At 44.9% G+C, this 27,021-nt stretch overlaps 1 protein-coding gene across 3 annotated transcripts; it reads left to right on the top strand.

Moving 5' to 3' along the window:
- Window positions 1-1,292: 1,292 nt before the first annotated feature.
- On the top strand, window positions 1,293-14,904 carry LOC127330999 (ABC transporter C family member 14). Of its 3 annotated transcripts, none has more exons than XM_051357087.2 (13): window positions 1,293-2,274; window positions 6,827-7,323; window positions 7,663-7,897; window positions 10,807-11,127; window positions 11,204-11,290; window positions 11,489-12,112; window positions 12,187-12,351; window positions 12,477-12,771; window positions 13,030-13,244; window positions 13,428-13,733; window positions 13,817-13,880; window positions 13,987-14,055; window positions 14,180-14,314. In XM_051357087.2, exons 1-12 carry the CDS (start codon window positions 1,594-1,596, stop codon window positions 14,004-14,006), a joined length of 3,510 nt encoding a protein of 1,169 aa, XP_051213047.1. In that variant the 5' UTR covers window positions 1,293-1,593; the 3' UTR covers window positions 14,007-14,055; window positions 14,180-14,314. The 3 variants fall into 3 exon arrangements, with proteins under 3 accessions (XP_051213047.1, XP_051213046.1, XP_051213050.1); XM_051357086.1 differs by lacking the exon at window positions 13,987-14,055 and adding an exon at window positions 14,559-14,904 and having other exon boundaries at window positions 1,294-2,274; window positions 14,180-14,419; XM_051357090.2 differs by lacking the exons at window positions 6,827-7,323; window positions 7,663-7,897; window positions 13,987-14,055 and adding an exon at window positions 14,559-14,904 and having other exon boundaries at window positions 1,295-2,274; window positions 14,180-14,419.
- The last annotated feature ends 12,117 nt before the right edge of the window (window positions 14,905-27,021 follow it).

Raw genomic sequence — 27,021 nt, 5'->3', positions numbered from 1 at the left:
CGGAGGCTTTGCGGGCCGTCGCTCGGAGGGACCAGGGCCAGCCGCAGCCCTAAGTTGTTCCCGGCTCTACTGTGTTGCCCGTCGCTGCTCGCCGGTGGGTTTCTGACCGCAACACAGCTTTAAGACTACCAAGAAAGGATTCAAATTTTTTAAAATCTAGCTTCCATGTAGTAGAGTGCTATAACTCAAAAGGCGATGTTAAGAATGTAACTGGAAAATTGGTCACGGTTGCTATGTACAATTTGTTTTCTTTCCAAGGATGTGTGCATGTGCTATATTTCTTTGTTAGTTTGTAAACTCTGAAATCATCAGCTCTGGTAAAGATTATGGTGATTTGCGATAGTTTGAGGAAAAAAACTAACACAAATTGTTAAATGAAATGTTGGAACAGGGGCTATGGAGTAAAGTGATGCGTTATCGGAATAGGGTGACTATGAATCACAATAATGGTGAGAAAAGAAATTTGAGGACCATAGCAACGCATGGGCATTCCAAATCCTGCTTGCAACTTTCCAAAAAAAAATCCTTGATTATGACAATCTGATTGGTATTGTATTGGGCTGATTATTTCCTTGATTGTGACCATATTGCACCCTCATTTAATACTAACGATTGATACAACTGGTTGATGATACTATAATTGTTAGGGAATTAGATCGGACGAAGCTGAAACCGTCAATTTAGATTGGATGGACAGGGTGCTTTCAATGACCGACACCATCAAACGCCGTTTGACGATAAACGACCAACTCCAATATAATTGTATAGACTATCTAACCTCTTTTCATTAGAATAGTCTTTTGAAAAATTTAGCTAGTACATCAATCATATATGGTATCAGAGCCAAGAGGTCTTAAGTTCAAGAGACCATGCTCGCACAGTATTAAGAACAAAAACAAAAATTTGTGGCATGTGCACCGAACCAATGCTAAGAACTAAAATAGCTTAGACGTGAGAGGAAGTGCCAAATATAAATATAGTGTCCTAGCCACTTTCTATCAGATCGATTTTTTGGTAGCTTGTGAATCAATCCTATATTGATAAATGTGTTTAATAAAGAATGATTGAAAGGAATCAAGTGAGTTTATTGATAATTAAATGTGTTGGGTATATATACCCTGTGAACAGTTAGCCTAATTCTGAAGCTAATAACTCCTAACAATGTGTTAGTGCCATAGGCATAGGCCATGAGGTTAGTGCGTGTGTGCATGGCAGGCACTAGTGGTGCGAGTGCATGCTGCCAAGGATGTTAGCGAGTGCATGCTTCAGTCTATTTAAAGGGTTGTTGTATGCGTGCTTATCTGAGCAAAGGAGTATAGACAGAAAAGAAAACGCCAGGCGCGCTGATGTGAGACAGTCCGGCACCAAACTCCAGTACGTGTCTCCCTTGTTCTTGTGAGTTGAGAGGTTGAAGAAAGGCCGGGACTGAGAGATTCAGCCCCCACACTGCTCGTGCTATCTTCTTTCACGTCGACACGTACGTAGTGGCTGTAGTGAGCGGCGCACCCGCTGACGCTCCGGCTTTTCTGGCTCATCCTGCCCACGCTTCCCGACGACGCTCTTTCAATCGCGGTGCTTGTCCTGTGCCTGCCCATGCCGGTCCTCGAGGTCTCTGGCACCACCACGGGCATCACCGTCGATGCCGCGGATAACGATGCTAGGGCCGGCGAGAACGTGACGCCATACGCGGCTGCGTCGTGGCTGTCGCGCGCGTCGTGGGCGTGGATGAACCCGCTGATCCGGCGAGGATACCGCGCGACACTGAACATTTCCGACGTGCCGAGCCTGGCGCCGCAGCACCGGCCGGAGCGCATGCACGAGCTCTTCGTCTCCCACTGGTCTTCTTGCGGCTCCTGCGCGCGCACCCTGCTCCGGTGCTTCTGGCCGCTCGTCCTGGCGAACGGGGTGCTCGCGCTGCTCCGTCTCTCCGTCATGTACGTCGGGCCGACGCTTATCCAGAGCTTCGTGCAGTTCACGAAGGCGGCGCCGGAGCGGCGGCCTCTGTGGGAGGGCGTGAGGCTGGTGCTGGCGCTGCTGGCGGGGAAGGCGGCGGAGGCGGTGTTCAGCCACCAGTACAACTTCCAGTGCCAGAAGCTGGGCATGCAGGTCCGGGGCGCGCTCATCACGGCGCTCTACCGCAAGGGCCTCCTTCTGTCGTGCGCGTCCCGGCACCAGCACGGCCTCGGCGTCATCGTCAACTACATGGCCGTCGACGCGCAGCAGCTCTCCGACATGATGCTCCAGATGCACAACCTATGGCTCATGCCGCTCCAGGTGCGTGCCTGAGTCTGCCGGTACCTCGCTTCAGTATCACGCATTTAGTGCAACACTGTTTCGTTTTTTTTTAGGTAGAGTGCACCACTGTGTGTTTCAGTATCACGCATTTACAAAAATGTTGACCAACTAGGGAATGATCCCTTATTTAGCTATACGTTTTTAGGTAGGATGAAACTTTCTCAGCGGATGGACCCTAGGATGATATTCCGGTTTAAAGTTCGCCCCTCCTTGTGAAATTACCGCGAGATGTGAATTCGAACCTGGACGGGCTAGCTGCGCACTCGCTTGCCTTGCCACTGAGTTAGAACACAGTTCTTAGTATCACACATTTACCGCACCTCTGTTTCTCGCAATCCGTCACATCCTATGCAGATGAAATTCTATAGGATTTGTAGTTATAGAAAATTTCTTTAAGCAGCGTTTAATTCAACATGAGGGTCTGAGTGGATGATTTTTTCTTTCACAAAACATACTCCCTCCATCCCACGCACTAAAACATATATATACATCTAAATTTTGATAAATCACATACAAATTTGGTGGGATGGAGGGAGTATTATGTAATCTATGCCAAACATTCTTATGCATTCATAAGGATTTTAATCCTATAAACTAAACAGTGCACATAGGTAAAACATCTAAGAATAAAAGTTCTATAAAATTTTCATGGAATTCTTGTAAATCAAACAGCCCTAACAAGGATCCCATCGGACAGATCCTATGAATAAAAATCCTATAATTTTTTTCATGGATTTGAATTTCTTTCTCCAAAACATATTACAAAGCAATCTATGGGAAGCATTCTCCTGCATTTAGAAGGATGCCAATCCTATAAATTGAATAGTGCACAGAGAAATAACTCCTAAGGATAAAAATCCTATAACTTTTTCATGGCATTCTTTTAAATCAAACATCCCTCGCTGGTAGGAAACGTCCTATCTGTGATGCACCAAGTTGTATTTCCCGTGCGCTTCGCTACGCGCCACAAGTATCACGCATATTCCTTGTCCTCGTCTTGTGAGAGGTCGAAGACCGGGGCGGCGTCCATGGGCCCTGCCGTGGCCAGGCATGGTACTCCGGGTAATGCGGCGTATGTGGCTGCCACGCCGGGCACGCTGGAAACGACTAGTGAAGCAGTGGCTTGGTGGCAGAACCATTTGGCCAATCCACATGGCATGCGGCAGCGCGTGCAGCGGAAGCGACAAAGGCGGTGGCAGCTCCGCTTGCTGTTGCACCACTATTGCGCTTAGCTAGAGGACATCATTCATCCCCGGCTCATAGGCCCACGGCGCTTCCTCCTCCGCCACGACCGCATCCTCGTCGTAGCCTCCCGGCGCGAATGCCTCCAGCTTCACCGCTAGAGGTGCGTCGTCATTTTCGGTGTCGTCGTCGGTGGCCACGGCGAGGTCTTTGTAGTCCTCACCGGGCTAGAAGTCCTTGAATTTCACCGTCGTGTGGCAAGCCTCGTTCTCCCACGCGAAGAAGGCCCGCTAGAAGTCGTGTTGGTGATAGGCGCGATGGTGGTGAAGCACCGGTGGGAGACGGTCGATGTAGCGGCGAATCTCAACCCCGAAGGCTTGGCTGTCGACTAGCGGCGACAGAATAGGCACCGTGGCCCGATTGAGCCGCCATCCTCCCGGTTGGGAGTCGTCATTGTGTAGCCACCAGTGTTGGCACTCACCCACCGGGAAATAGAGTAGGCTACTCTCGTGCCGCTATCAATAGTGGACCTCCTTTGCCTCCGTAGCGTCCTATGTGCAGACGAAATCCCCCACGCGGGGAGGCGGCGAGAGATTCCTAGGGAGGCGAGGCGGTGGTGACTGGCGGGGGCGCCGGACCGAGGACGAGCCATCCTCGTGGTCGTTGGCACCCTTCTTTAACCACCGCGGAATCTTCGGCAGCATCGATGTGGCTTATGGCTGGTCGGTGATGGCGATAGCGTCGGTCTAGCTTGTTATGATGGCGCATGGACGGTGGAGTGCGTGGGAGAGGCTGACCCAGAGGTGGATATATATGGCCATGCCATCAATGCCCCATTAGTTTTCCGGCGCCTTCCTCATGAATGGCGCGTTCTCGCCCCGTGAAGACGCACCGCAGTTTGGTGTGCTACTATTGCACGGGTACGACTTAGCCAATATGGCCACTCTTAGCTGCGGCGCACAAAATTACGGGGTTGCGCCACGTGTAAGGTTGTACTAGTGGTCCACCCTATCTCGGTGCACCACAGGCAATACTAGCAATGCACCAAAAAATTGGTTCCTCTATAGCCATTTTTCTAGTAATGCCTTAACAAGTATGTAGTTTTGTAGGGAACACGTGACCTTTTTACACAACCCAACTGACAAAATCGTTTTTCATGGAAAAACATTGTGTGCACGTAGCATGTGAAGATATACGGTGAATTTTCTGTTTAATTTTTTTTAACATTGCAAAATAAAGAAAGCATATGCATGCAAGAGCCAAAACATCCCTCTCAGTGTCAGAAATTCATTTAGTGTGCTCTGTTTCTCCCCGTCCCGTGGGACAAATCCTATCCATATATTGACTCGTCTAACGAGGCAGCCCCTTGACTTGATTAATTTCCAAACCCTTTATGCATTTTTAATACTACCATCGTTTACAGGGCAGTTACGTATTTTGAGAATGAAATTTGACTACAAACTTAATCAACAAAATATAAGATATATACCAAAAAAGTTATACCATTGAATTCATATTTAAAAGAAATTTCTTTTTTTTGAAATCATATCTCAATATATAAAACACACCAGCATGCCGCCTCATTAAAAACCTTCCAGTCCCCTTAGGTACCCTGGTAAGGAAAAGAGTGCGTCAAGAACTTGCTGGGTCCAAACCAATGTATCGTTACATCATCTACGAGGGTAGGCAAAATAAAGCTAGGGGATCATCGTCCCAATTACAAGAGATTTTATCAATATAACTCTTCCTCGCTAGCTCGTGAGCCACTTTATTTGCTTTCCTCGGGCAGTGGACATAGGATACTTCACCTATAGATAATCCTAGATCAATACAATCTGCATAAATTGCTGTCGAATTTGTCCACCACCTACTTGAACCATTATGCGCTTCAATATTTTCCAGAGAATCTGACTCAGCAACAATAGCACAACACCCACGTCTGGTAGCTAGTAAGAGCCCCTCTTTAATCGCCAACGCCTCCGCCATGGATGCTGAACCAACATGAGGGGCAAACTTTGTGACTGCAGATATGAAGTGGCCCTGGTAATCACGAAGAACTGCGCCCGTTGCACCCTCACATGACTCCTCAATAAAGGAGGCATCCACATTAAGTTTCACCCATCTAGGACAAGGTTTGGTCCAAACAGTAGCCGGGGGGTTTGCCACAGTCATAGTATTCTTAGCATTAGCAGTAATAGAGATTATAGATAGCCTACATCTGTTTATCGGTGGAACATCCTCATCATGTGTTCTCCTCCTTCTAATCCACCATAGGTACCAACAGGCAACCATCATCACCTCTTTCAGACCAATATCAAAATTCTGGAAGCTCATATCCTCTTTACATAATAGGTGTTCAATGATAGCAGATCCAGAACGATCACTTAGCAAGGCATCATCCACAACGCTAGTCAGACCGAGGGCCTCCCAGATTTCTTTCGCCCTAGGGCAGACAAATAGGAGATGTGCAATATCCTCCGGACCTGTAGCACAAATAGGGCATTGCCCTGACGTTCCAATATGGCGATTTACCAGAATAATTTTTAGAGGGAGGATACCATGTAATGATCGCCATACAAAAATCTTTATTTTGCTTGGCAGCTTCAGCTTCCATAAGATTTTCCAGACTGGATTCGTTGCAGAAGCACCTGGGAGGGCAAGCAGCCTACCCGAGGCTCCAAAATGGTGTCTCCATTGAAGATGGTATGCAGAACGTACAGTATACATGCCATGTTTACTAAAGGACCACGCAACAAAATCCTCGAAGCCATTATGATTAATTGGGATCCGTAGAATGCGAGAAACATCCAACTGGTTGAAGATACTACGCAGCAGGGTTTCGTCCCAAAGGCCTGTGATAGGGTCCAGAAGATGGCTCACTTTGGTATACACAGTATTGCCTCTAATGGTAGTAATTTTCCTATCATGGCTAGAAGGAATCCATGGATCTGTCCAAATTTTAATTTTCTCACCATCGCCAACTCGCCAGATATAGCCCCTTTTATTTAAAAGAAATTTTCAATAGTATAATTTTTGTGATATATATCTTATATTTTGCTGACCAACTTAGTAGTCAAACTTCTTTCTCGAAATATGTAATTACTGTGTAAATCGGTATGGAGGGAGTACTAATAATATAGAGTACTCCCTCGGTCCTAGTCAAACCCTACTAAGTTCGCCTAAATAGTTATGAAAAAACAACATTAACAATATTGAATATACATATTGTAAAAAATACGTTATGGTGAATTTACCGATATTGATTTGGTATTCTAGTGTTCATATTTACTATAGAGACAAGTTAAATTTTCACCTGTAATAGTTGTACATAAAGATATGATTTTTGCAGGTCTTTGTGGCCCTTGGGATGTTGTACCGGTACCTAGGGCCTCCGGTGATGTCGGCCCTAGTCGGTCTTCTCGGGGTCATGGCTTTTGTCATGTTTGTCAACCGCCAAAACAACCGATACCAGTTCTCGCTGATGAAGGAGCGGGACCAACGAGTGAAGGCAACGAGTGAGATGTTGAGCTACATGCGTGTGATTAAGTTCCAGGCATGGGAGGAGCACTTCCACGCGCGCATAACTGGGTTCCGAAACCTTGAATTCGGGTGGTTGTCGCGCTTCCTCTACTCCAGCTCATACACCATGATCATATTGTGGAGTGCTCCGGTCCTCATATCCACAATCGTCTTTGGGACATGCGTCCTTGTCGGCGTGAGGCTTGATGCTGGCCTTGTTTTCACCGCCACATCCTTCCTTAAGATCCTTGAGGAGCCAATGAGGAACTTCCCCCAGTCCTTGATCCAGGTGTCCGAGGCCATGATCTCACTACAACGCCTTGACTTGTTAAGTCTCATCTTGTTGTCAATTTAACTGATTTTATTAGTATCCCAATACGCATGGACACTACAATATACACAAATTTGACATCACAATGCCTTATACTTAACCCCACACTCGAACTATTGCACATCAAGGATAAATCCATGAATCTATTGAAATTTGAACCAGCCACCGTCCATTGATATTGCATTTTTCGAAGGGGAAGACCCAGCCACTACATCAATTGATGCACCTCTGCATCAATTGATGCATACGGCCTTTATTTAGGTACATTAATATTTCATGGACGCATGTTTGTAAGAGCAGTAATTAACCTATTTCTATATTCTTAAATATCTTAGGTACTTAACAAGTGCTGAGTTGGATGATGATGCGGTAGAGAGGGAGTTGTGTGATGGGCGGGTTGTTGTGCTGGTGAGAGATGGGGTGTTTGCATGGGACGATGAGGAGGTGCTGCGTGGGATCAACCTGGAGATACAGGGCGGTGCTCTAGCGGCAGTTGTGGGCATGGTTGGGTCCGGGAAGTCCTCGCTACTTGGTTGCATCCTCGGGGAGATGACCAAGGTCACTGGCAAGGTATATATACCTCATCAATTTTTCTGCCCTGAATTTGATTTTAAGAGAGAGAATGCTTACATGGATCATCTATCACCTTTTACCTATTACTTCAATTCAATGGGATCCCCTCTTTATTAATGCTTAAATAAATTTATTCCACATAAGTTTATAAGCACCCCTAGGAATCACTTCCTCATCAAGCACTCCTCCTTCAGAATAAGCATCGATGATATTGCAGGCTGAGAGAAAAAAAAAACACTTTATTTGACTAAGCACCTACGCAAGCACTTGTAGCGCACATACTAACAATTATGCTAGATTATGGTTGCATGTTCCTTGATAAACAAAAATGATTCTTTCGTTCACCCGTTGATTTTTTAATTGTTTAAAATTTCATCACAAATCTGAATGTATTTGATTTTCAATTAGCTTAACACAGTTACCACGCGCTCACATCCGGGCATTTTTCTCCATTTTTTTTATTTTGCAGTCTAGCTTGATTGTGGGTACAAAACAAATAACTTATGGTTATTTGTTTTTTTAATCAGTTCATTTTTTCGATATTGCATGGTTTATTGTTTAACTTGTTGCATGTTCAACATTGTCACGACTTCTTCTCTCAATGTTCATGACCTGTTGAATTTCTCTGTATTCCCTTTTTTCATGACTTGCCCCCTATATAGCATGCACACATAGACATTTCTTCAGGGTGAACCCACCATGATTTGTTTTCGTATGATTTGAACCAAATTCAAAATGGCGAATACATTTTTCGCTTGAACCCCCTACATTCAATTCTAAAATGGTCGTAGTCTCATAGTGGGAGCCCGTCGGTGGAAACATCGAGCAGATGGTGTCAAGGAACGCTGCTACATTCCCGTCCATTCTACTTACAGCCCAATTTCACGGACATCAACAAGTTTGCAAGTTGTTGATTAACAGCTTACTACTGTTTCATGTCATTATCTGAACTGTTATGCCAAATAGCAAGTCTGAACTATTTTTGCATATATATTTTATTATTATTAATGCAGCATTTGTAAACAAGGATACATTACTTCTACTAAAAAACCACATAGTGAACCGGTGAACTAGCAGTCCGAATAGTAAAAAACTTGACCCGGCGGCCTCACCGGTTCGGTCACGCGTCCACTTTTTGAAACTGTGCTTACCGGCCAGAGGAAATGGGAATCGACCAACATCTCTTTCAGTCATCTGGAGGTGTATATTCTCGTTTTCCCAAAATTTGTTAAGGCTTAGATTTAAAAAACAAGTACGCCCCTATTATTAAGTAAGATAGGTCTTGTAGTTGACCATCTATCCCAAGGTCCAACCGACATTAGGAAATGAATGCAACTCTAAAGAAGACTATGACGGAAAATTGGTGACTCGACAAAAGAGCGTAAAATGGAGATTTGACTCGACTTTGTCAAGTTTGGCATGCTGACTTTGTGACCAATTCCGTTTCACAAATCAGGAAGCATATAACGATCTGAGATATTTATTTAAGTTGCAACTAATGACTAACATGAATAATAGATACATTAAATGGCCTGGAACAATTTTTACCGGCTGCAACATATGTTGCAACTCATGTCTTGACACGAATAAAGACATAATTAGATAGCGCAGGAGTGAAATGACAATTGACAAAACTGTTTTAGCAACCATGGATACCAATGCGAAATCAACTTGGAATAGATGATCTAGTAAGGCCAGTTAACTTTTGAGTAAATAACTATTTTTTTCGAGTAAAATCTACATGTATGTACATCTCCGTAATATATGTGTTCGTCAAGTTTCGAGAAAAATCGATATATTATGTGGTCTGTGTAAAAAAAGAAAATTTATATTGTGAAAAGGCTTTTGTAAATAGAATTTTGTCTTTTTTACAGACGCTATACGATAAGTCTATTTTTCATGAAACAATTTTGTGGACGCGTAGCATGTGAAGATATATACGTGAATTTTGTATTTCAATTTTTTTAATATATCAAAATATGTATAAGATTCATTTCAAAATAAAAGGAGCATATGCTTCCATGAGCCAAAACACCATTTACTTTCTTTACTCCACCTTTCTCCCCAAAAAGAGTCCGCCTTCAGTCTTGGCGAGATACCAAAATGCTCGTTTTCTTCAGATTAAAGCGAGCTCCTACTCGCCTATATTTCCAACTCCACAAGCCTGGCGGAAGGGTGCGCTGCAGATGGGAGATCAAAAGGGAGATAGCCACCTAGTCAGACTACCCACCACCCTGTCTGCACCTAGATTACAGCAACACGGGCGACGCCGGCGAATTGCATGGCGGTGCTTAAGGGTCACCGGCGAGTAGACCGGAGCGCCTCGGAGATTACGGTTCGTTCCGGTTGCTCTCTTTGGTGTTCTAAGCACTAAGATGTATCCTCTTCCTTCTAGATACATCTTTCTGCATTGTGTCCTCCTATGATTGATAGCAGAGTTACTATGCATCGTCTACCGAACAAATCAAAAACACACTACTCTATAGTGTAATAAATCAGGCGGTGTGGCACTCAGGGTTCTGATAATCGACCAGTAATTTTGGTTGCTGCCTTAATAGATCCACTTAACAAAACTGGTGTGGAAGAACATTCACCAAAATTACTTAAGCAAATTTTGTTCGATTCTTAATCCAGTAGAATCTAGTAAACCGTCGATCGGTTACCAGTCCTACCGACCAACTCCAGTATTTTCATAAACACATTGTTACCAGAGTAGTAGTAGTAACAATTTACTTCCACTCGTTTTCTAACAAAAAATATACTTCTATTTGCGTATATAATTAAATGTACTGCACATTTTAAGAGGAATCAGAATATTTCAAACATTTACAGAGGAGCAGGAATCCACTTCCAATGTTTGTACATTTGTGCACCTTTCCATCCAACAAAATCTGCGTCTCTTGCAGGTCAAGGTGTGTGGCAGCACAGCGTACGTTGCGCAGACGGCATGGATTCAGAGTGGCACCATCGAGGAGAACATCCGGTTTGGACAGCCGATGCACAGGGAGAGGTACAGGGAGGCCATCAGGGTGTGCTGCCTGGATAAGGACTTGGAGATGATGGAGTTCGGTGACCAGACTGAGATCGGTGAGCGCGGGATCAACCTCAGCGGCGGGCAGCAGCAGCGCATCCAGCTAGCGCGCGCCGTCTACCAGGACTGCGACGTCTACCTTCTTGATGACGTCTTTAGTGCAGTCGACGCGCACACAGGCAGTGAGATCTTCAAGGTACAAGGTCACGCTGTGGGTGTGGTTTTCGAATGATAAGTGATAGTTTAGCAGCGGACTGAATCCTTTTTTGCAGGAGTGTGTGCGAGGTGCTCTGCGGAACAAGACTGTAGTGCTTGTGACTCACCAAGTCGATTTTTTGCACAATGCCGATGTCATATATGTAAGTACATTGCATATATTGTTTTAATCATCCTTGGTTCAATGTGAAATTAGGGGTGTCAATATTAAATTCTTAAAAACTAATAGAAAGATCAAACTCATGAATGATCGATATACAACATTTTCTTCCACTTTGTTGAAAGATTTTTGTTTTTTTTTCGGCATCTTTTTTTCTTACATTTTAGAGATGTACTTACAGCTAATGAAGGATGGCATGATAGTGCAATCTGGCAAGTACAATGAGCTCCTCAAGGCCGGAACCAACTTCACAGCTCTTGTTGCCGCACACGACAGCTCCATGGAACTAGTGGAGACCGCAACACTAGAGGCTCAAGACGACCTCCAGCTGCCCATCTCCCACCAACCATCAAGCAAAACCAACAGGTCATCCAATGGCAATGTTGGTGCCTCCATCACAGTTGTGGTCAAGTCTGAAAATGGATCAGCACGGCTGACCAAGGACGAGGAGCGTGCGAGCAGCCACGTTAGCTTCGACGTTTACAAGCAATACATGACCAAGACTTGGGGCTGGTGGGGCGTGGCAGCAGTGATCTTCATGTCAGTGGTGTGGGAAGGGTCCGTGGTGGCCAGTGACTACTGGCTCTCGTATGAAACCTCCGGCGTGTTCCAGGCATCTATGCTCATCCAGGTGTATGCGATCATTACTGCTGTTTCAGTGGTACTTGTGTCAATGTGGTTTTTTCTTGTGGTCTTCATTAGCCTCCAGACCGCCAACCGGTTCTTCAAGCAGATCCTCCACAGTATCCTCCACGCTCCCATGTCCTTCTTTGACACCACCCCCTCCGGCAGGATCCTCACCAGGGTACATATATACACCACATCTTAGAAATTAAGCATATTTGATGTTCTGAATGTGTGCGTGGCATGATTTTATAGGCATCATCAGACCAGATGATCGTTGATCTCATGCTTCCGTTCCTTATGTGGATGGCCGTGTCCATGTACATCTCGATGATCAGCGTGGTTATCGTCACATGCCAAGTAGCATGGCCGTCGGTCATCGCCATCATCCCCCTGGTGTTACTCAACCTATGGTACAGAGTAAGTTAATTATGACAATCTGCACCTAAAATAAAATAACACCATCTCACCAATGCATAAAAAATGTTATTCTTTTTGTGTTTTGATTTGAGCTACCTACTTGGCTAATTACCAATGATTTACAGGGCTACTACCTGTCGACGTCGAGGGAGCTGACTCGTCTCGAGTCCATCACCAAGGCTCCTGTGATCAACCACTTCTCCGAGACTGTTCAGGGTGTTATCACCATCAGAAGCTTCAGAAAGGGAGATAGCTTCTTCCAGGAGAACCTGAATCGCCTGAATTCTAGTTTGAAGATGGACTTCCACAACAATGGCGCCAATGAGTGGTTTGGCTTCCGCTTAGAGCTCCTGGGAAGCTTTGTTCTTTGCTTCACTGCCTTGCTCATGGTCACGTTGCCGAGAAGCTTCGTCAAGCAAGGTATGCCTCTCTTTTTACCGTTTGCACGTACCATTGACATCCCAGATCCAATTGATCAATGAGGTACGCTGATGAGACGTTTTCAACTTCAAAGAATTTCTGCGACTAGAAACCTTCTGCAAATTCATGACTGATGTATTGTTCTCTACTATCAAATCTAAATCATGACAAAGCATATCAGTAAATAATATATGTTTACAAGCGTCCTTGAAGAATGCAAGTCATATTTCTAAGCTACTGATGGTGCTTATGATGCAGAGTTCGTTGGTTTATCGCTCTCATATGGTCTATCCCTCAACTCAATATTTTTCTATGGTATATGGGTGAGTTGCATCATTGAAAACAAAATGGTTGCTGTCGAGAGGATAAAGCAATTCATAAGTATCCCACCTGAGACAGAATGGACGATCAAGGAATGTTTACCTGTTGCAAACTGGCCTTCAAAAGGAGATATCAATATCATTGATCTCAAGGTAACTTGTTCGTTGTACTTCTAACTTTAGCAACACATATGGCACAATATCATTAAAATGCTAATTAAAGCGCTTACATCAGTGACATCTTCTGATAGCTAAGTAGCTTCTTCATCTTCTCTAGAAACTGAAAAATATGAAGTGCACAACAAATTTATATGTGTGTATACTGAATGTATGCAGGTTAGGTATCGGCATAACACTCCACTGGTGTTGAAGGGTATCACAATAAGCATACATGGAGGAGAGAAGATTGGAGTCGTCGGTAGAACAGGCAGTGGGAAATCAACCCTGATCCAAGCCTTTTTTCGTATGGTGGAACCTTGTGAGGGGAAGATAATAATCGACGGCATTGACATCTGCACTTTAGGACTTCATGATTTGAGGTCTAGGTTCAGTATCATCCCACAAGAGCCTGTCCTCTTTGAAGGCACGATCCGTAGTAACATTGACCCGCTTGAGAAGTACTCCGATGAGGAAATTTGGCAGGTATGTTACCAGCAACAAGTCAAAGTTCGCCTCTCTGTAAATTTTCTGTGTCTTTTTTGCATCCTAAATTTAGTTCATTTTAGGCCTTGGATCGTTGTCAGCTCAAAGAAGCTGTGGTTTCCAAACCGGAAAAGCTTGAAGCATCAGGTACGAACTCCAATTATTATCTTATAGGATTTACTGTTTTGATAGAACATACTGGTTTTACCTCCGCGAGCATGCACATGAGCTAATACAGATTTTGGTGTAATAGTAACTCCGTTACTTGAATGAACAAATTAACTGAAGCTGCCTATTCTTTGTGCATTAACAAGTATGCTAGGTGAGTAAACATCTCTAAGTAAAACATGCTGTTAGAACTTAGAACATTCGCTGCACCTGCATATATATATATATATATATACTAATATTCTGATACATTTGCAATGTCTATATACCTTAATTAGTTGTCAGCAACGGTGAGAACTGGAGCGTGGGGCAACGTCAGCTTCTTTGTTTGGGTAGGGTGATGCTGAAACGCAGCAGGGTACTATTCATGGATGAGGCAAGTGCCTCAGTGGACTCCCAAACCGATGCGGTGATTCAGAGGATCATCCGGGAAGACTTCGTGGCATGCACCGTCGTCACTATCGCGCACAGGATACCGACAGTCATGGACTGCGACAGAGTCCTGGTTATCGATGATGGTAACTAATTTACCGCTTGAAATTTTATCTTTTTGTTCAAACACTGAAAATTCAACCTATCTTATCTGTTGCTCAATGTGTTTAGTCATACCTTAATCAACAAGCTAATGGTCTGAATGATTGATGTGCTACTTGTCAGGACTATCTAAGGAGTTTGACCAGCCCATCAACCTGATTAAGAGGCCGTCGCTGTTTGGAGCACTAGTTCAAGAGTACGCAAACCGGTCGTCAGATGCATCGTAGGCTCGACGAAATGGTGGCAGAGTTTTCCAACTTTTTTACTTTGCTCCTTTGCCGATATGGTAGCCTTCTTTTCTTGCAAAAAAAGAAAAGAATGGTAGCCCTGAAGAGAGGGGCTGTGCATCGGATGGAGGATTGTTGTAGTTGTAGGGTAATTTAAAAAAAAATCAGCCAGCATGTTAAACATGATGATGTTTTGAAACATTAAGGAATTTTTTACATCGTCCTTTCGGCAACTTCCATTCTCCAAGGTGGTTCAGTAGAACGGCAACTTCATTACCGAGGGGATCCTTGGGTGATTCGGGTTCCTGTGCCTTCCGTCGGAGGCTGCCTCCAATCTGGCCATCTATGTGCCTACGGGCCATGGAGGTGCGTGAGATCGTGGCTCTCGTCAGCGGGAGGGTTTTGTTTCCCAGTTTTGGGGCTTCGTTCCCCATCTTTTTGTTTGTAATGGCGGCGCTCAGGTGGTGGTGGTGTGGCCCCATGCAATAATGTTCCCCGGCTTCAACCCCATCTCGATGGCGACGTCGAGAAGCTCGTGGGTATGCGTGTGGTCTTCGAGGGTTTCGTCTGGCTGTGGGGATCTTCGGATCGTCAAGAAGCTTCATCGGCAGTTCATCCTATTTCTTCGTCTCCGGAATGGATGTGGTCTTTTCGACCCGTTCGGCGACTTCCCGTCCGCAATCAACAACGTTAAGCCAACTCAGGGAGGAGCGGCAGCAACGGCGTACCGTCAACACAGTCTAGAGGTTGAAAATGAAGGGTTTCTCAAGGATCTTGTTGTAATTTTTATTTCTCTTGGGCTGCCTTGTACTGTTTGATGTTTCTTTTAACGATATTGTCCCATTCGCAAAAAAAATGCCATTCTAATATAATCTATCTAGAACTTGTCTTTTGACCATGAATATATCCAGAATTATTATGGACACATTTGACCACACTCCAGTACTCCAAGTAAAATGTGCAAGATGTATTGTTTAGGAACCAAAATACTGCATATCCAGACTGCTGACCCAATCTGCATCTAAAAACACCAAGAAAATACAGGATAGTGTAGGGAGAAGGTGCAGACCATATGAGGCAATGAGACAGACGATATAGCGTAGTATACACTTCACAGCTAACCAATGTGAAGTCATGGGAGCAACTAGATACTAACACAGACGATTAAATACGTTGGATATATCCGGCCTAGTGATAGACCAGACCCTCCCGTACCCCAGTCTCCCTAACCCTCCCGCACCCCATCCTCCCAGCCCTAACCGCCGCCGCCGGTAGCGCCGCCGGGGCAAAGACCCACGGGGCGTGGCGCTCGTCGACGCATGGTGGACGGCGGCCGGATCTCCCCTCCTCGAGCATGGTGGACGCGCGGATGGGATGGGCGGCGGCGTCCTGCGCTGCGCCCCCTTTTCCCGCCGGCTCTCCCCTGGTAGATCGGCCGGCGCGGTTGGGATGGGCGGCGGCGGCCTGCCTGTGCTCCCTCCTCCCGTCGGCTCTCCGCAGCACTACGACAGGGGCTGGTGGTGGGCGGAGGCCAGGCCCATGGCCTGCGCAAATTTCCCCCCGCCTCTCGCCGGTGAGTGGAGGCGATCTCGGGCTTCACCCGCAACACGAGGTCGCCCGGGGCAGCAGCCTTGGGTACGACGGTGGAGGTGGCCCTCTTCTTCGCCGGAGAGGGTCGGCTTGCGGTTGGTGGTGGTGGATCTATCGATCTATCACCGCGTTCCGGCGGCGAGATGGAGATGCATGGAAGCCGGCAACGGAGTCGCCGGTTGAGGGTTGGAGTGGCCAGCTCGGGATGGTCGCCGACGTGGGGGTCTGACCTGAATAAAGGTGGTGGTCCTAGGGTCTCCAACCTACCGGAGGCCTGGACTCGTGATCTAGCCGGAGTGTTGAGTTCCGGAAGGCTCCGCCGGCGAATGTAACAGTGCTTTTTGCCTGGAGTTTGCTGGATCGGTGGTATTCGGTCGTGCGCACCCATGCTTTTATTCTGACCGATTGGTTCTGGAGGGAGCGGCGGGAAGCTCTTTTTCTGTGTCGACATCTGATGGCGTGTAACTCACACGTTCGTTGGGAACCCCAAGAGGAAGGTATGATGCGCACAGCAGCAAGTTTTCCCTCAGAAAGAAACCAAGGTTTATCGAACCAGGAGTAGCCAAGAAGCACGTTGAAGGTTGATGGCGGCGGGATGTAGTGCGGCGCAACACCAGGGATTCCGGCGCCAACGTGGAACCTGCACAACACAACCAAAGTACTTTGCCCCAACGAAACAGTGAGGTTGTCAATCTCACCGGCTTGCTGTAACAAAGGATTAACCGTATTGTGTGGAAGATGATTGTTTGCAGAAAACAAGAGAACAAAGATTGGCAAGAGATTGTATTTCAGTAAAGAGAATTGGAGCGGGGTCCACAGTTCACTAGAGGTGTCTCTCCCATAAGACAAACAGCATGTTGGGTGAACAAATTACAGTTGGGCAATTGACAAATAAAGAGGGCATGACCATGCACATATATATCATGATGAGTATAGTGAGATTTAATTGGGCATTACGACAAAGTACATAGACCGCCATCCAGCATGCATCTATGCCTAAAAAGTCCACCTTCAGGTTATCATCCGAACCCCCTCCAGTATTAAGTTGCTAACAACAGACAATTGCATTAAGTAGTGCGCGTAATGTGACTCGTGACTACATCCTTGAACATATCACACATGTTTTCTCCCTAGTGGCAACAAAGACATCCATAACCTTAGAGGTTCTTGTCACCCCTCCGATTCACGGAGACATGAACCCACTATCGAGCATAAATACTCCCTCTTGGAGTTACTAGCATCAACTTGGCCAAAGCATCTACTAATAACGGAGAGCATGCAAGATCATAAACAACACATAGACATAGCTTTGATAATCAACATAACAAGTATTCTCTATTCATCGGATCCCAACAAACGCAACATATAGAATTACAGATAGATGATCTTGATCATGTTAGGCAGCTCACAAGATCCGACAATGATAGCACAATGGGGAGAAGACAACCATCTAGCTACTGCTATGGACCCATAGTCCAGGGGTAGACTACTCACACATCACTCCGGAGGCGACCATGGCGGCGTAGAGTCCTCCGGGAGATGATTCCCCTCTCCGGCAGGGTGCCGGAGGCGATCTCCTGGATCCCCCGAGATGGGATCGGCGTTGGCGGCGTCTGGAAGGTTTTCCGTATCGTGGCTCTCGCACCGGGGGTTTCGTCACGGAGGCTTTAAGTAGGCGGAAGGGTAGGTCAAGAGGCGGCGCGAGGGGCCCAGACCATAGGGCCGCGCGGCCAGGGCAGGGGCCGCGCCGCCCTATGCTCTGGCTGCCTCGTGGCCCCTCTTCGTTTCGTCTTCGGACTTCTGGAAGCTTCGTGGAAAAATAGGCCCCTGGGCGTTGATTTCGTCCAATTCCGAGAATATTTCCTTACTAGGATTTCTGAAACCAAAAACACTAGAAAACAGCAACTGGCACTTCGGCATCTTGTTAATAGGTTAGTTCCAGAAAATGCACGAATATGACATAAAGTGTGCATAAAACATGTAGATAACATCAATAATGTGGCATGGAACATAAGAAATTATCGATACGTCGGAGACGTATCAGCATCCCCAAGCTTAGTTCTGCTCGTCCCGAGTAGGTAAAACGATAACACGTATAATTTCGGAGTGACATGCCATCATAATCTTGATCATACTATTTGTAAAGCATATGTAGTGAATGCAGCGATCAAAACAATGTATATGACATGAGTAAACAAGTGAATCATATAGCAAAGACTTTTCATGAATAGCACTTCAAGACAAGCATCAATAAGTCTTGCATAAGAGTTAACTCATAAAGCAATAATTCAAAGTAAAAGTCATTGAAGCAACACAAAAGAAGATTAAGTTTCAGCGGGTGCTTTCAACTTGTACCATGTATATCTTATGGATATTGTCAACATAGAGTAATATAATAAGTGCAATAAGCAAGTATGTAGGAATCAATGCACAGTTCACACAAGTGTTTGCTTCTTGAGGTGGAGAGAAATAGGTGAACTGACTCAACATTGAAAGTAAAAGAATGGTCCTCCATAGAGGAAAAGCATCGATTGCTATATTTGTGCTAGAGCTTTGATTTTGAAAACATGAAACAATTTTGTCAACGGTAGTAATAAAGCATATGTATCATGTAAATTATATCTTATAAGTTGCAAGCCTCATGCATAGTGTACTAATAGTGCCCGCACCTTGTCCTAATTAGCTTGGACTACCGGATCATCACAATGCACTGTTTTAACCAAGTGTCACAAAGGGGTACCTCTATGCCGCCTGTACAAAGGTCTAAGGAGAAAGCTCGCATTGGATTTCTCGCTATTGATTATTCTTCAACTTAGACATCCATACCGGGACAACATAGACAACAGATAATGGACTCCTCTTTTATGCATAAGCATGTAACAACAATTAATAATTTTCTCATATGAGATTGAGGATATATGTCCAAAACTGAAACTTCCACCATGGATCATGGCTTTAGTTAGCGGCCCAATGTTCTTCTCTAACAATATGCATGCTTAACCATAAGGTGGTAGATATCTCTTACTTCAGACAAGACGGACATGCATAGCAACTCACATGAAATTCAACAATGAGTAGTTGATGGCGTCCCCAGTAAACATGGTTATCGCACAACAAGCAACTTAATAAGAGATAAAGTGCATAATTACATATTCAATACCACAATAGTTTTTAAGCTATTTGTCCCATGAGCTATATATTGCAAAGGTGAATGATGGAATTTTAAAGGTAGCACTCAAGCAATTTACTTTGGAATGGCGGAAAATACCATGTAGTAGGTAGGTATAGTGGACACAAATGGCATAGTGGTTGGCTCAAGTATTTTGGATGCATGAGAAGTATTCCCTCTCGATACAAGGTTTAGGCTAGCAAGGCTTATTTGAAACAAACACAAGGATGAACCGGTGCAGCAAAACTCACATAAAAGATATATTGAAAACATTATAAGACTCTACACCGTCTTCCTTGTTGTTCAAACTCAATACTAGAAATTATCTAGACCTTAGAGAAACCAAATATGCAAACCAAATTTTAGCATGCTCTATGTATTTCTTCATTAATGGGTGCAAAGTATATGATGCAAGAGCTTAATCATGAGCACAACAATTGCCAAGTATCACATTACCCAAGACATTAATAGCAATTACTACATGTATCATTTTCCAATTCCAACCATATAACAATTTAACGAAGGAGAAACTTCGCCATGAATACTATGAGTAGAAACCAAGGACATACTTGTCCATATGCTACAGCGGAGCGTGTCTCTCTCCCATAAAGTGAATGCTAGGATCCATTTTATTCAAACAAAACAGAAAACAAAAACAAACCGATGCTCCAAGCAAAGCACATAAGATGTGATGGAATAAAAATATAGTTTCAGGGGAGGAACCTGATAATGTTGTCGATGAAGAAGGGGATGCCTTGGGCATCCCCAAGCTTAGACGCTTGAGTCTTCTTGATATATGCAGGGGTGAACCACCGGGGCATCCCCAAGCTTAGAGCTTTCACTCTTCTTGATCATGTTGCATCATACTCCTCTCTTGATCCTTGAAAACTTCCTCCACACCAAACTCGAAACAACTCATTAGAGGGTTAGTGCACAATAAAAATTAACATATTCAGAGGTGACACAATCATTCTTAACACTTCTGGACATTGCATAATGCTACTGGACATTAGTGGATCAAAGAAATTCATCCAACATAGCAAAAGAGGCAATGCGAAATAAAAGGCAGAATCTGTCAAAACAGAACAGTTCGTATTGACGAATTTTAAAATGGCACCAGACTTGCTCAAATGAAAATGCTCAAATTGAATGAAAGTTGCGTACATATCTGAGGATCATGCACGTAAATTGGCTTAATTTTCTGAGCTACCTACAGGGAGGTGGGCCCAGATTCGTGACAGCAAAGAAATCTGGAACTGCGCAGTAATCCAAATCTAGTACTTACTTTACTATCAAAGACTTTACTTGGCACAACAAAACACAAAACTAAGATAAGGAGAGGTTGCTACAGTAGTAAACAACTTACAAGACACAAAATAAAAACCAAGTACTGTAGCAAAATAACACATGGGTTATCTCCCAAGAAGTTCTTTCTTTATAGCCATTAAGATGGGCTCAGCAGTTTTAATGATGCACTCGCAAGAAATAGTATTTGAAGCAAAAGAGAGCATCAAGAGGCAAATTCAAAACAAATTTAAGCCTAACATGCTTCCTATGAAAAGGAATCTTGTACACAAATAAATTCATGAAAAGCAAAGTGACAAGATCAGGAAGATAAAACAAGTGTAGTTTCAAAAATTTCAGCACATAGAGAGGTGTTTTGGTAACATGAAAATTTCTACAACCATATTTTCCTCTCTCATAATAACTTTCAGTAGCATCATGAGCAAACTCAACAATATAACTATCACATAAAGCATTCTTATCATGAGTCTCATGCATAAAATTATTACTCTCCACATAGGCATAATCAATTTTATTAGTTGTAGTGGGAGCAAATTCAACAAAGTAGCTATCATTATTATTCTCATCATCAAATATAGGAGGCATATTGTAATCATAATCAAATTTATCCTCCATAACAGGCGGTACTAAAAGACCAATATCATTATCATAAATAGGAGGCAAAGTATCATCAAAGTAAATTTTCTCCTCAATGCTTTGGGGAATAAAAAGATCACGAAAACCAGCTTCCCCAAGCTTAGAACTTTCTATATTATTATCAACAATGGTGTTCAAAGCGTTCATACTAATATTACTACCAGCATGCAAATAAGATCCCATAGGTTTTTTAATTTTCGCATCAAACAATCCATGTTTTAAATCAGGAAATAGAATAAGAAGATCATTCTTGTCCATTATGCCAAACTAGTGTAATAAAAACATGCATGATATTATAAAGTAAAACAAGTAACTAATTTTTTTTTTTTGTGTTTTTGATATAGAGTGCAGCAAACAAAGTAGTAAATAAAACTAAGCAAGACAAAAACAAAGTAAAGAGATTGAGAAGTGGAGACTCCCCTTGCAGCGTGTCTTGATCTCCCCGGCAACGGCGCCAGAAATTTAGCTTGATGGCGTGTAACTCACACGTTCGTTGGGAACCCCAAGAGGAAGGTATGATGCGCACAGCAGCAAGTTTTCCCTCAGAAAGAAACCAAGGTTTATCGAACCAGGAGGAGCCAAGAAGCACGTTGAAGGTTGATGGCGGCGGGATGTAGTGCGGCGCAACACCAGGGATTCCGGCGCCAACGTGGAACCTGCACAACATAACCAAAGTACTTTGCCCCAACGAAACAGTGAGGTTGTCAATCTCACCGGCTTGCTGTAACAAAGGATTAACCGTATTGTGTGGAAGATGATTATTTGCAGAAAACAGTAGAACAGTATTGCAGTAGATTGTATTTCAGTAAAGAGAATTGGACCGGGGTCCACAGTTCACTAGAGGTGTCTCTCCCATAAGACAAACAGCATGTTGGGTGAACAAATTACAGTTGGGCAATTGACAAATAAAGAGGGCATGACCATGCACATACATATCATGATGAGTATAGTGAGATTTAATTGGGCATTACGACAAAGTACATAGACCGCCATCCAGCATGCATCTATGCCTAAAAAGTCCACCTTCAAAGTTATCATCCGAACCCTCCGGTATTAAGTTGCTAACTACTGACAATTGCATTAAGTATTGCGCGTAATGTAACTAGTGACTACATCCTTGAACATAGCACCAATGTTTTATCCCTAGTGGCAACAGCACATCCATAACCTTAGAGGTTCTTGTCACCCCTCCAGATTCACGGAGACATGAACCCACTATCGAGCATAAATACTCCCTCTTGGAGTTACTAGCATCAACTTGGCCAAAGCATCTACTAATAACGGAGAGCATGCAAGATCATAAACAACACATAGACATAGCTTTGATAATCAACATAACAAGTATTCTCTATTCATCGGATCCCAACAAACGCAACATATAGAATTACAGATAGATGATCTTGATCATGTTAGGCAGCTCACAAGATCCGACAATGATAGCACAATGGGGAGAAGACAACCATCTAGCTACTGCTATGGACCCATAGTCCAGGGGTAGACTACTCACACATCACTCCGGAGGCGACCATGGCGGCGTAGAGTCCTCCGGGAGATGATTCCCCTCTCCGGCAGGGTGCCGGAGGCGATCTCCTGGATCCCCCGAGATGGGATCGGCGTTGGCGGCGTCTCTGGAAGGTTTTCCGTATCGTGGCTCTCGGTACTGGGGGTTTCGTCACGGAGGCTTTAAGTAGGCGGAAGGGTAGGTCAAGAGGTGGCGCGAGGGGCCCAGACCATAGGGCCGCGCGGCCAGGGCAGGGGCCGCGCCGCCCTATGCTCTGGCTGCCTCGTGGCCCCTCTTCGTTTCGTCTTCGGACTTCTGGAAGCTTCGTGGAAAAATAGGCCCCTGGGTGTTGATTTCGTCCAATTCCGAGAATATTTCCTTACTAGGATTTCTGAAACCAAAAACAGCAGAAAAAGAATCGGCACTTCGGCATCTTGTTAATAGGTTAGTTCCAGAAAATGCACGAATATGACATAAAGTGTGCATAAAACATGTAGATAACATCAATAATGTGGCATGGAACATAAGAAATTATCGATACGTCGGAGACGTATCAACATCAAGTGACTATGGATCCATGATGAAAGTCGGAAGAAGAGAAGTTCATGAAGGCCGGAGGGGAGGACTAGCTAAGGGAGGTTCAAGTCTCCGCGCTGTTGAGGGACTTGCTTGGTGTTCCGGGCTTCACAGCAGCGGTATGAAAGTGGGGGCGACAACACAGGTGAAAACCTACCTTTCAGGGTGAAAACCCAAGGTCTGGCCTTAACTGGTTGTGCCTGGCAATGACCTTGTTGGAGGCGTTGTTTTGAGAGCGGGGACTATCTTCAGGGTGAAAACCTAAGATCGTTGATCGGGCGACGACGGTGTTAGAGCACTGTTCCTTTCTTGGAGGCGTCGTTTTTGGAGAGTCTGTATTTCAGGTGTTGTCTTGGCGGTGGATGTATTGCTGTTGTTAGGCCCGAGATACTGTAGCGGGACTTTTGTTTCTTAGTTTTCTTTTCCTTTTTTTGGCTGTGTGCATCCGTAGTGCCATTAGGGTGGTGCGTTGTTGCAGAGGCTGGGTGGAATTGGTATATTTTTTATATTAATATATTCCCTTTATCGAAAAAGTAGTGTAGACCACCATCAATAATGCGGTACTCAGTGGCATCATCAAAAGTGAGTTAATCACCATCAAGACCTGCTAATCAATCAGTGGCAAACATAAGAGTGGTAGCATCTTTGCATTTTAGGATACCTGCACATCGTAGAAAATCCAAGGAATACTTCTACGGAGTGAGAATGAGCCTACGGAGTGAGAGTGAGCCTACCATAAGATTGAATTACCTTTAGGCTAAGAAAGTAATGCAAAGAGTCCTTCACGGCAAAATCACCACTCAAGCCAGCCAACAGATGATTAGGAGCAGCAATCGAGAAACTAATAAGGATAATGTCATCGACATAAGCATGATGTAGGCAGAACACATGTCACTCCACGCACCCTCTCGTTTAGGGTTTTCTCTGCTCCGGAGGTGGCACTCGCGTTTGCCCCGTGAGACTCTTTGGATCTCGATCCGTGTTGATCTCTGATCCGTCCTCTTCAATCTTGGGTTGGTTTCTGCGATGTCTTCATCGAGGTTCCCCAGGTTTCTTTCTCGCTGGCCATCCTTCCCTGCCGTGTGCAAGGGTTTGCAATGGCGGCGAACACAACGGCCGGGTCGTCTGGATCGGCGTCGACGGGGAAGGAAGATGACATTGAAGATCTGTTCAATCATCTAGAACTGAACGAAGATGAGTTGGATGACATGGTGATTGGGTCTGAGGAAGCGAAGACTTACCAGGAAGCCGGGCGGTGGCTGGCGATCGGGAAGGTCTTGACGAACCGAAACTTCAGTGCGGAGGCGCTGTTTGAGAAGATGAAAATTATCTGGAACCTCTCGCGCGATCCAAATTGCCGGAAGGCTGGGGGAAATTTACTCATCTTTCAAATGCATTGCTTGGGAGATTGGAAAAAAGTTGTTCATCAAGGTCCGTGGACGTTTAGAGGTTTTGGTCTCCTAATTGAGGATTATGATGGGCTGAGTGCTCCAGAGGATTTTGTGTTCAGTGGCTTGAGGTCGTGGATTCACGGCATACTGGAATTGTACAGAAAGATTGAGGTCGTGGATGGACTTGCTAGTAAAGTGGGGAAAGTGAAGGAAGTACAGCTTGCCCCAAAGCTATTCTTCGAGGGTAACTATGTGCGGATTCGTGTAAGAATCAATATAGCGAAAGCTCTGTTGCGATTTGTCACCCTTTCCATGCCGGAGGGGAAGAAGCGACTTATGATCAAATATGAAAAAATTCCATTTTTCTGCAGGAGATGTGGGCTCATGGGTCATGATCATGAGGAGTGTGGAGATGGCGTTTGGGAAGAAAAGCAACTTCAATTTGGAACATGGATGCTAGCAACAAGACGGGCAAACCAGCCAGCGCCTACACCCCGGCGATTTACGTCAACTGTGCCAAGTCGAGGGGTCTCTTCAGGAAGAGGTAGCCGGCATTATGGGTCGACCAGGAAGCGGTCATCTGAGGAGGCTGTGCTGGACACTGAAACTGATCTTGGGGACACCATTTCTAGCCCCCTGAAAGTGACACCGATGGAGGTCGGAACGGGAAAAGGAGAATTAGTGAATAATGGTACTGGCACGAAACTAAATGCTTGATATGAACCCTGCGGCTGAAGTGGTCATGGATGGATCCAGGGATGATCAGAATGCTATCAATACTCAAGATGAAATGGTCCCTCCACCACCGCCAGCGTGTGCGGATCCACGCGAACATGCAAAGCTGAGGAAGACTAACAATACCCTTAATAACCTGGCAACATCGGCGGCCTCCGACGAGGAGGACCACCTGGCCCAATGACGACATTAGGGTGGAACGGTCGTGGGTTGGGGCAGCCGGCGACCGCTCAAGAGCTTGTCTATAGGCCCAGCCTAGTTTTTATCTGTGAGACTAGGCAAGGTAAACAGAGGGTGGAAAATCTGCGTTTTCGCCTTGGCATGGAAGAATGCTTTATTGTGAATGGAGAAGGAAAAGGTGGTGGTTTGGCTCTTTACTGGACAGAAGACATTATTGTAGACCTTCTTTCTTTTAGCAAAAATCATAATGATGTTCACATTAATTAGCGGAGGGCCATATGATCGCATGTGGAGGGGAACTTTTGTGTATGGTGAACCAAAGACGAGCGACCATCATCATATGTGGACTAAGCTGCGGCAAATGAAGGATCGGTCTGACAGGCCGGGGCTGATGTTGGGAGATTTCAACGAGGCAATGTGGCAAGAGGAACATTTCTCACATTCACCGAGATCAGAGAGGCTTATGATGGACTTCAGAGAGGTCTTATCCCACTGTGACCTACATGATATCGGTTTCATTGGTGTCCCTTGGACTTTCGACAATAAACATAAAGGTGATCGGAATGTCAAAGTCAGGCTAGACAGGGCGGTGGCGTCCCCGGCGTGGTCGGCGATGTTCGCGGACCTAAGACTGCGCCATATTGTGTCTTCTAGGTCTGATCATTGTCCCATTTTATTATCTGGTGATCAAGAGTCCAATCGACAGCCTGACAATCCTGGGAGGAGGTATGAGGTGGTATGGGAACGAGAACCGTCATTACCTGCTGCTGTTGAAGAAGCATGGTCCAGGAGGATACCGGGGCAGGATCTTAGTGACGTTGCATCCTCCCTTAGCGCTATAATGGAAAACCTGCATAAATGGAAGAGGACGTATTTTAAATCTGTGCCGAAGGAAATTGAGAAGAAACGCGGCGAGTTGGAGGCTATTCGCCAGCTCTCGGATGATGCTAGTGTGGCTACGCGTATTGGTCTGGAAAATGAAATGGATGAACTCTTATATAGGGAGGAAATTATGTGGATGCAAAGGTCGAGAATTGCTTGGGTACGAGAGGGTGATTGCAACACGAAATACTTTCATCGGCATGCTTCCTGGCGCCGTAGGAAGAACAAAGTGCGGTGGCTAAAGAGAGAGGATGGCTCGTGGACTATGGACAGTAATGAAATGGGTAATTTGGCTACGCAATATTTCTAGGAACTTTACACCCAGGAGGAGAGCATCAATCCAAATATTATTACTGATTGCATTCATGCGGCTGTGGATGAGGACATGAATGAG

The sequence above is a fragment of the Lolium perenne genome, chromosome 2, assembly GCF_019359855.2.
Source record: "Lolium perenne isolate Kyuss_39 chromosome 2, Kyuss_2.0, whole genome shotgun sequence".
In the NCBI taxonomy this organism is placed as follows: Eukaryota; Viridiplantae; Streptophyta; class Magnoliopsida; order Poales; family Poaceae; genus Lolium; species Lolium perenne.
The sequence above is the reverse complement of the archived record's forward strand: the minus strand, read 5'-3'. Positions and strand labels throughout refer to the sequence as shown.

What these genes read in the sequence shown, in the direction of transcription:
- LOC127330999 (XM_051357086.1), top strand. Translation starts at nt 1,594, where the DNA reads ATGCCGGTCCTCGAGGTCTCTGGCACCACCACGGGCATCACCGTCGAT. An exon ending in TGACCAAGGTCACTGGCAAG is followed by an intron (nt 7,898 to 10,806) that starts GTATATATACCT and finishes CGTCTCTTGCAG; the next exon opens with GTCAAGGTGTGTGGCAGCAC. An exon ending in ACAATGCCGATGTCATATAT is followed by an intron (nt 11,291 to 11,488) that starts GTAAGTACATTG and finishes ATGTACTTACAG; the next exon opens with CTAATGAAGGATGGCATGAT.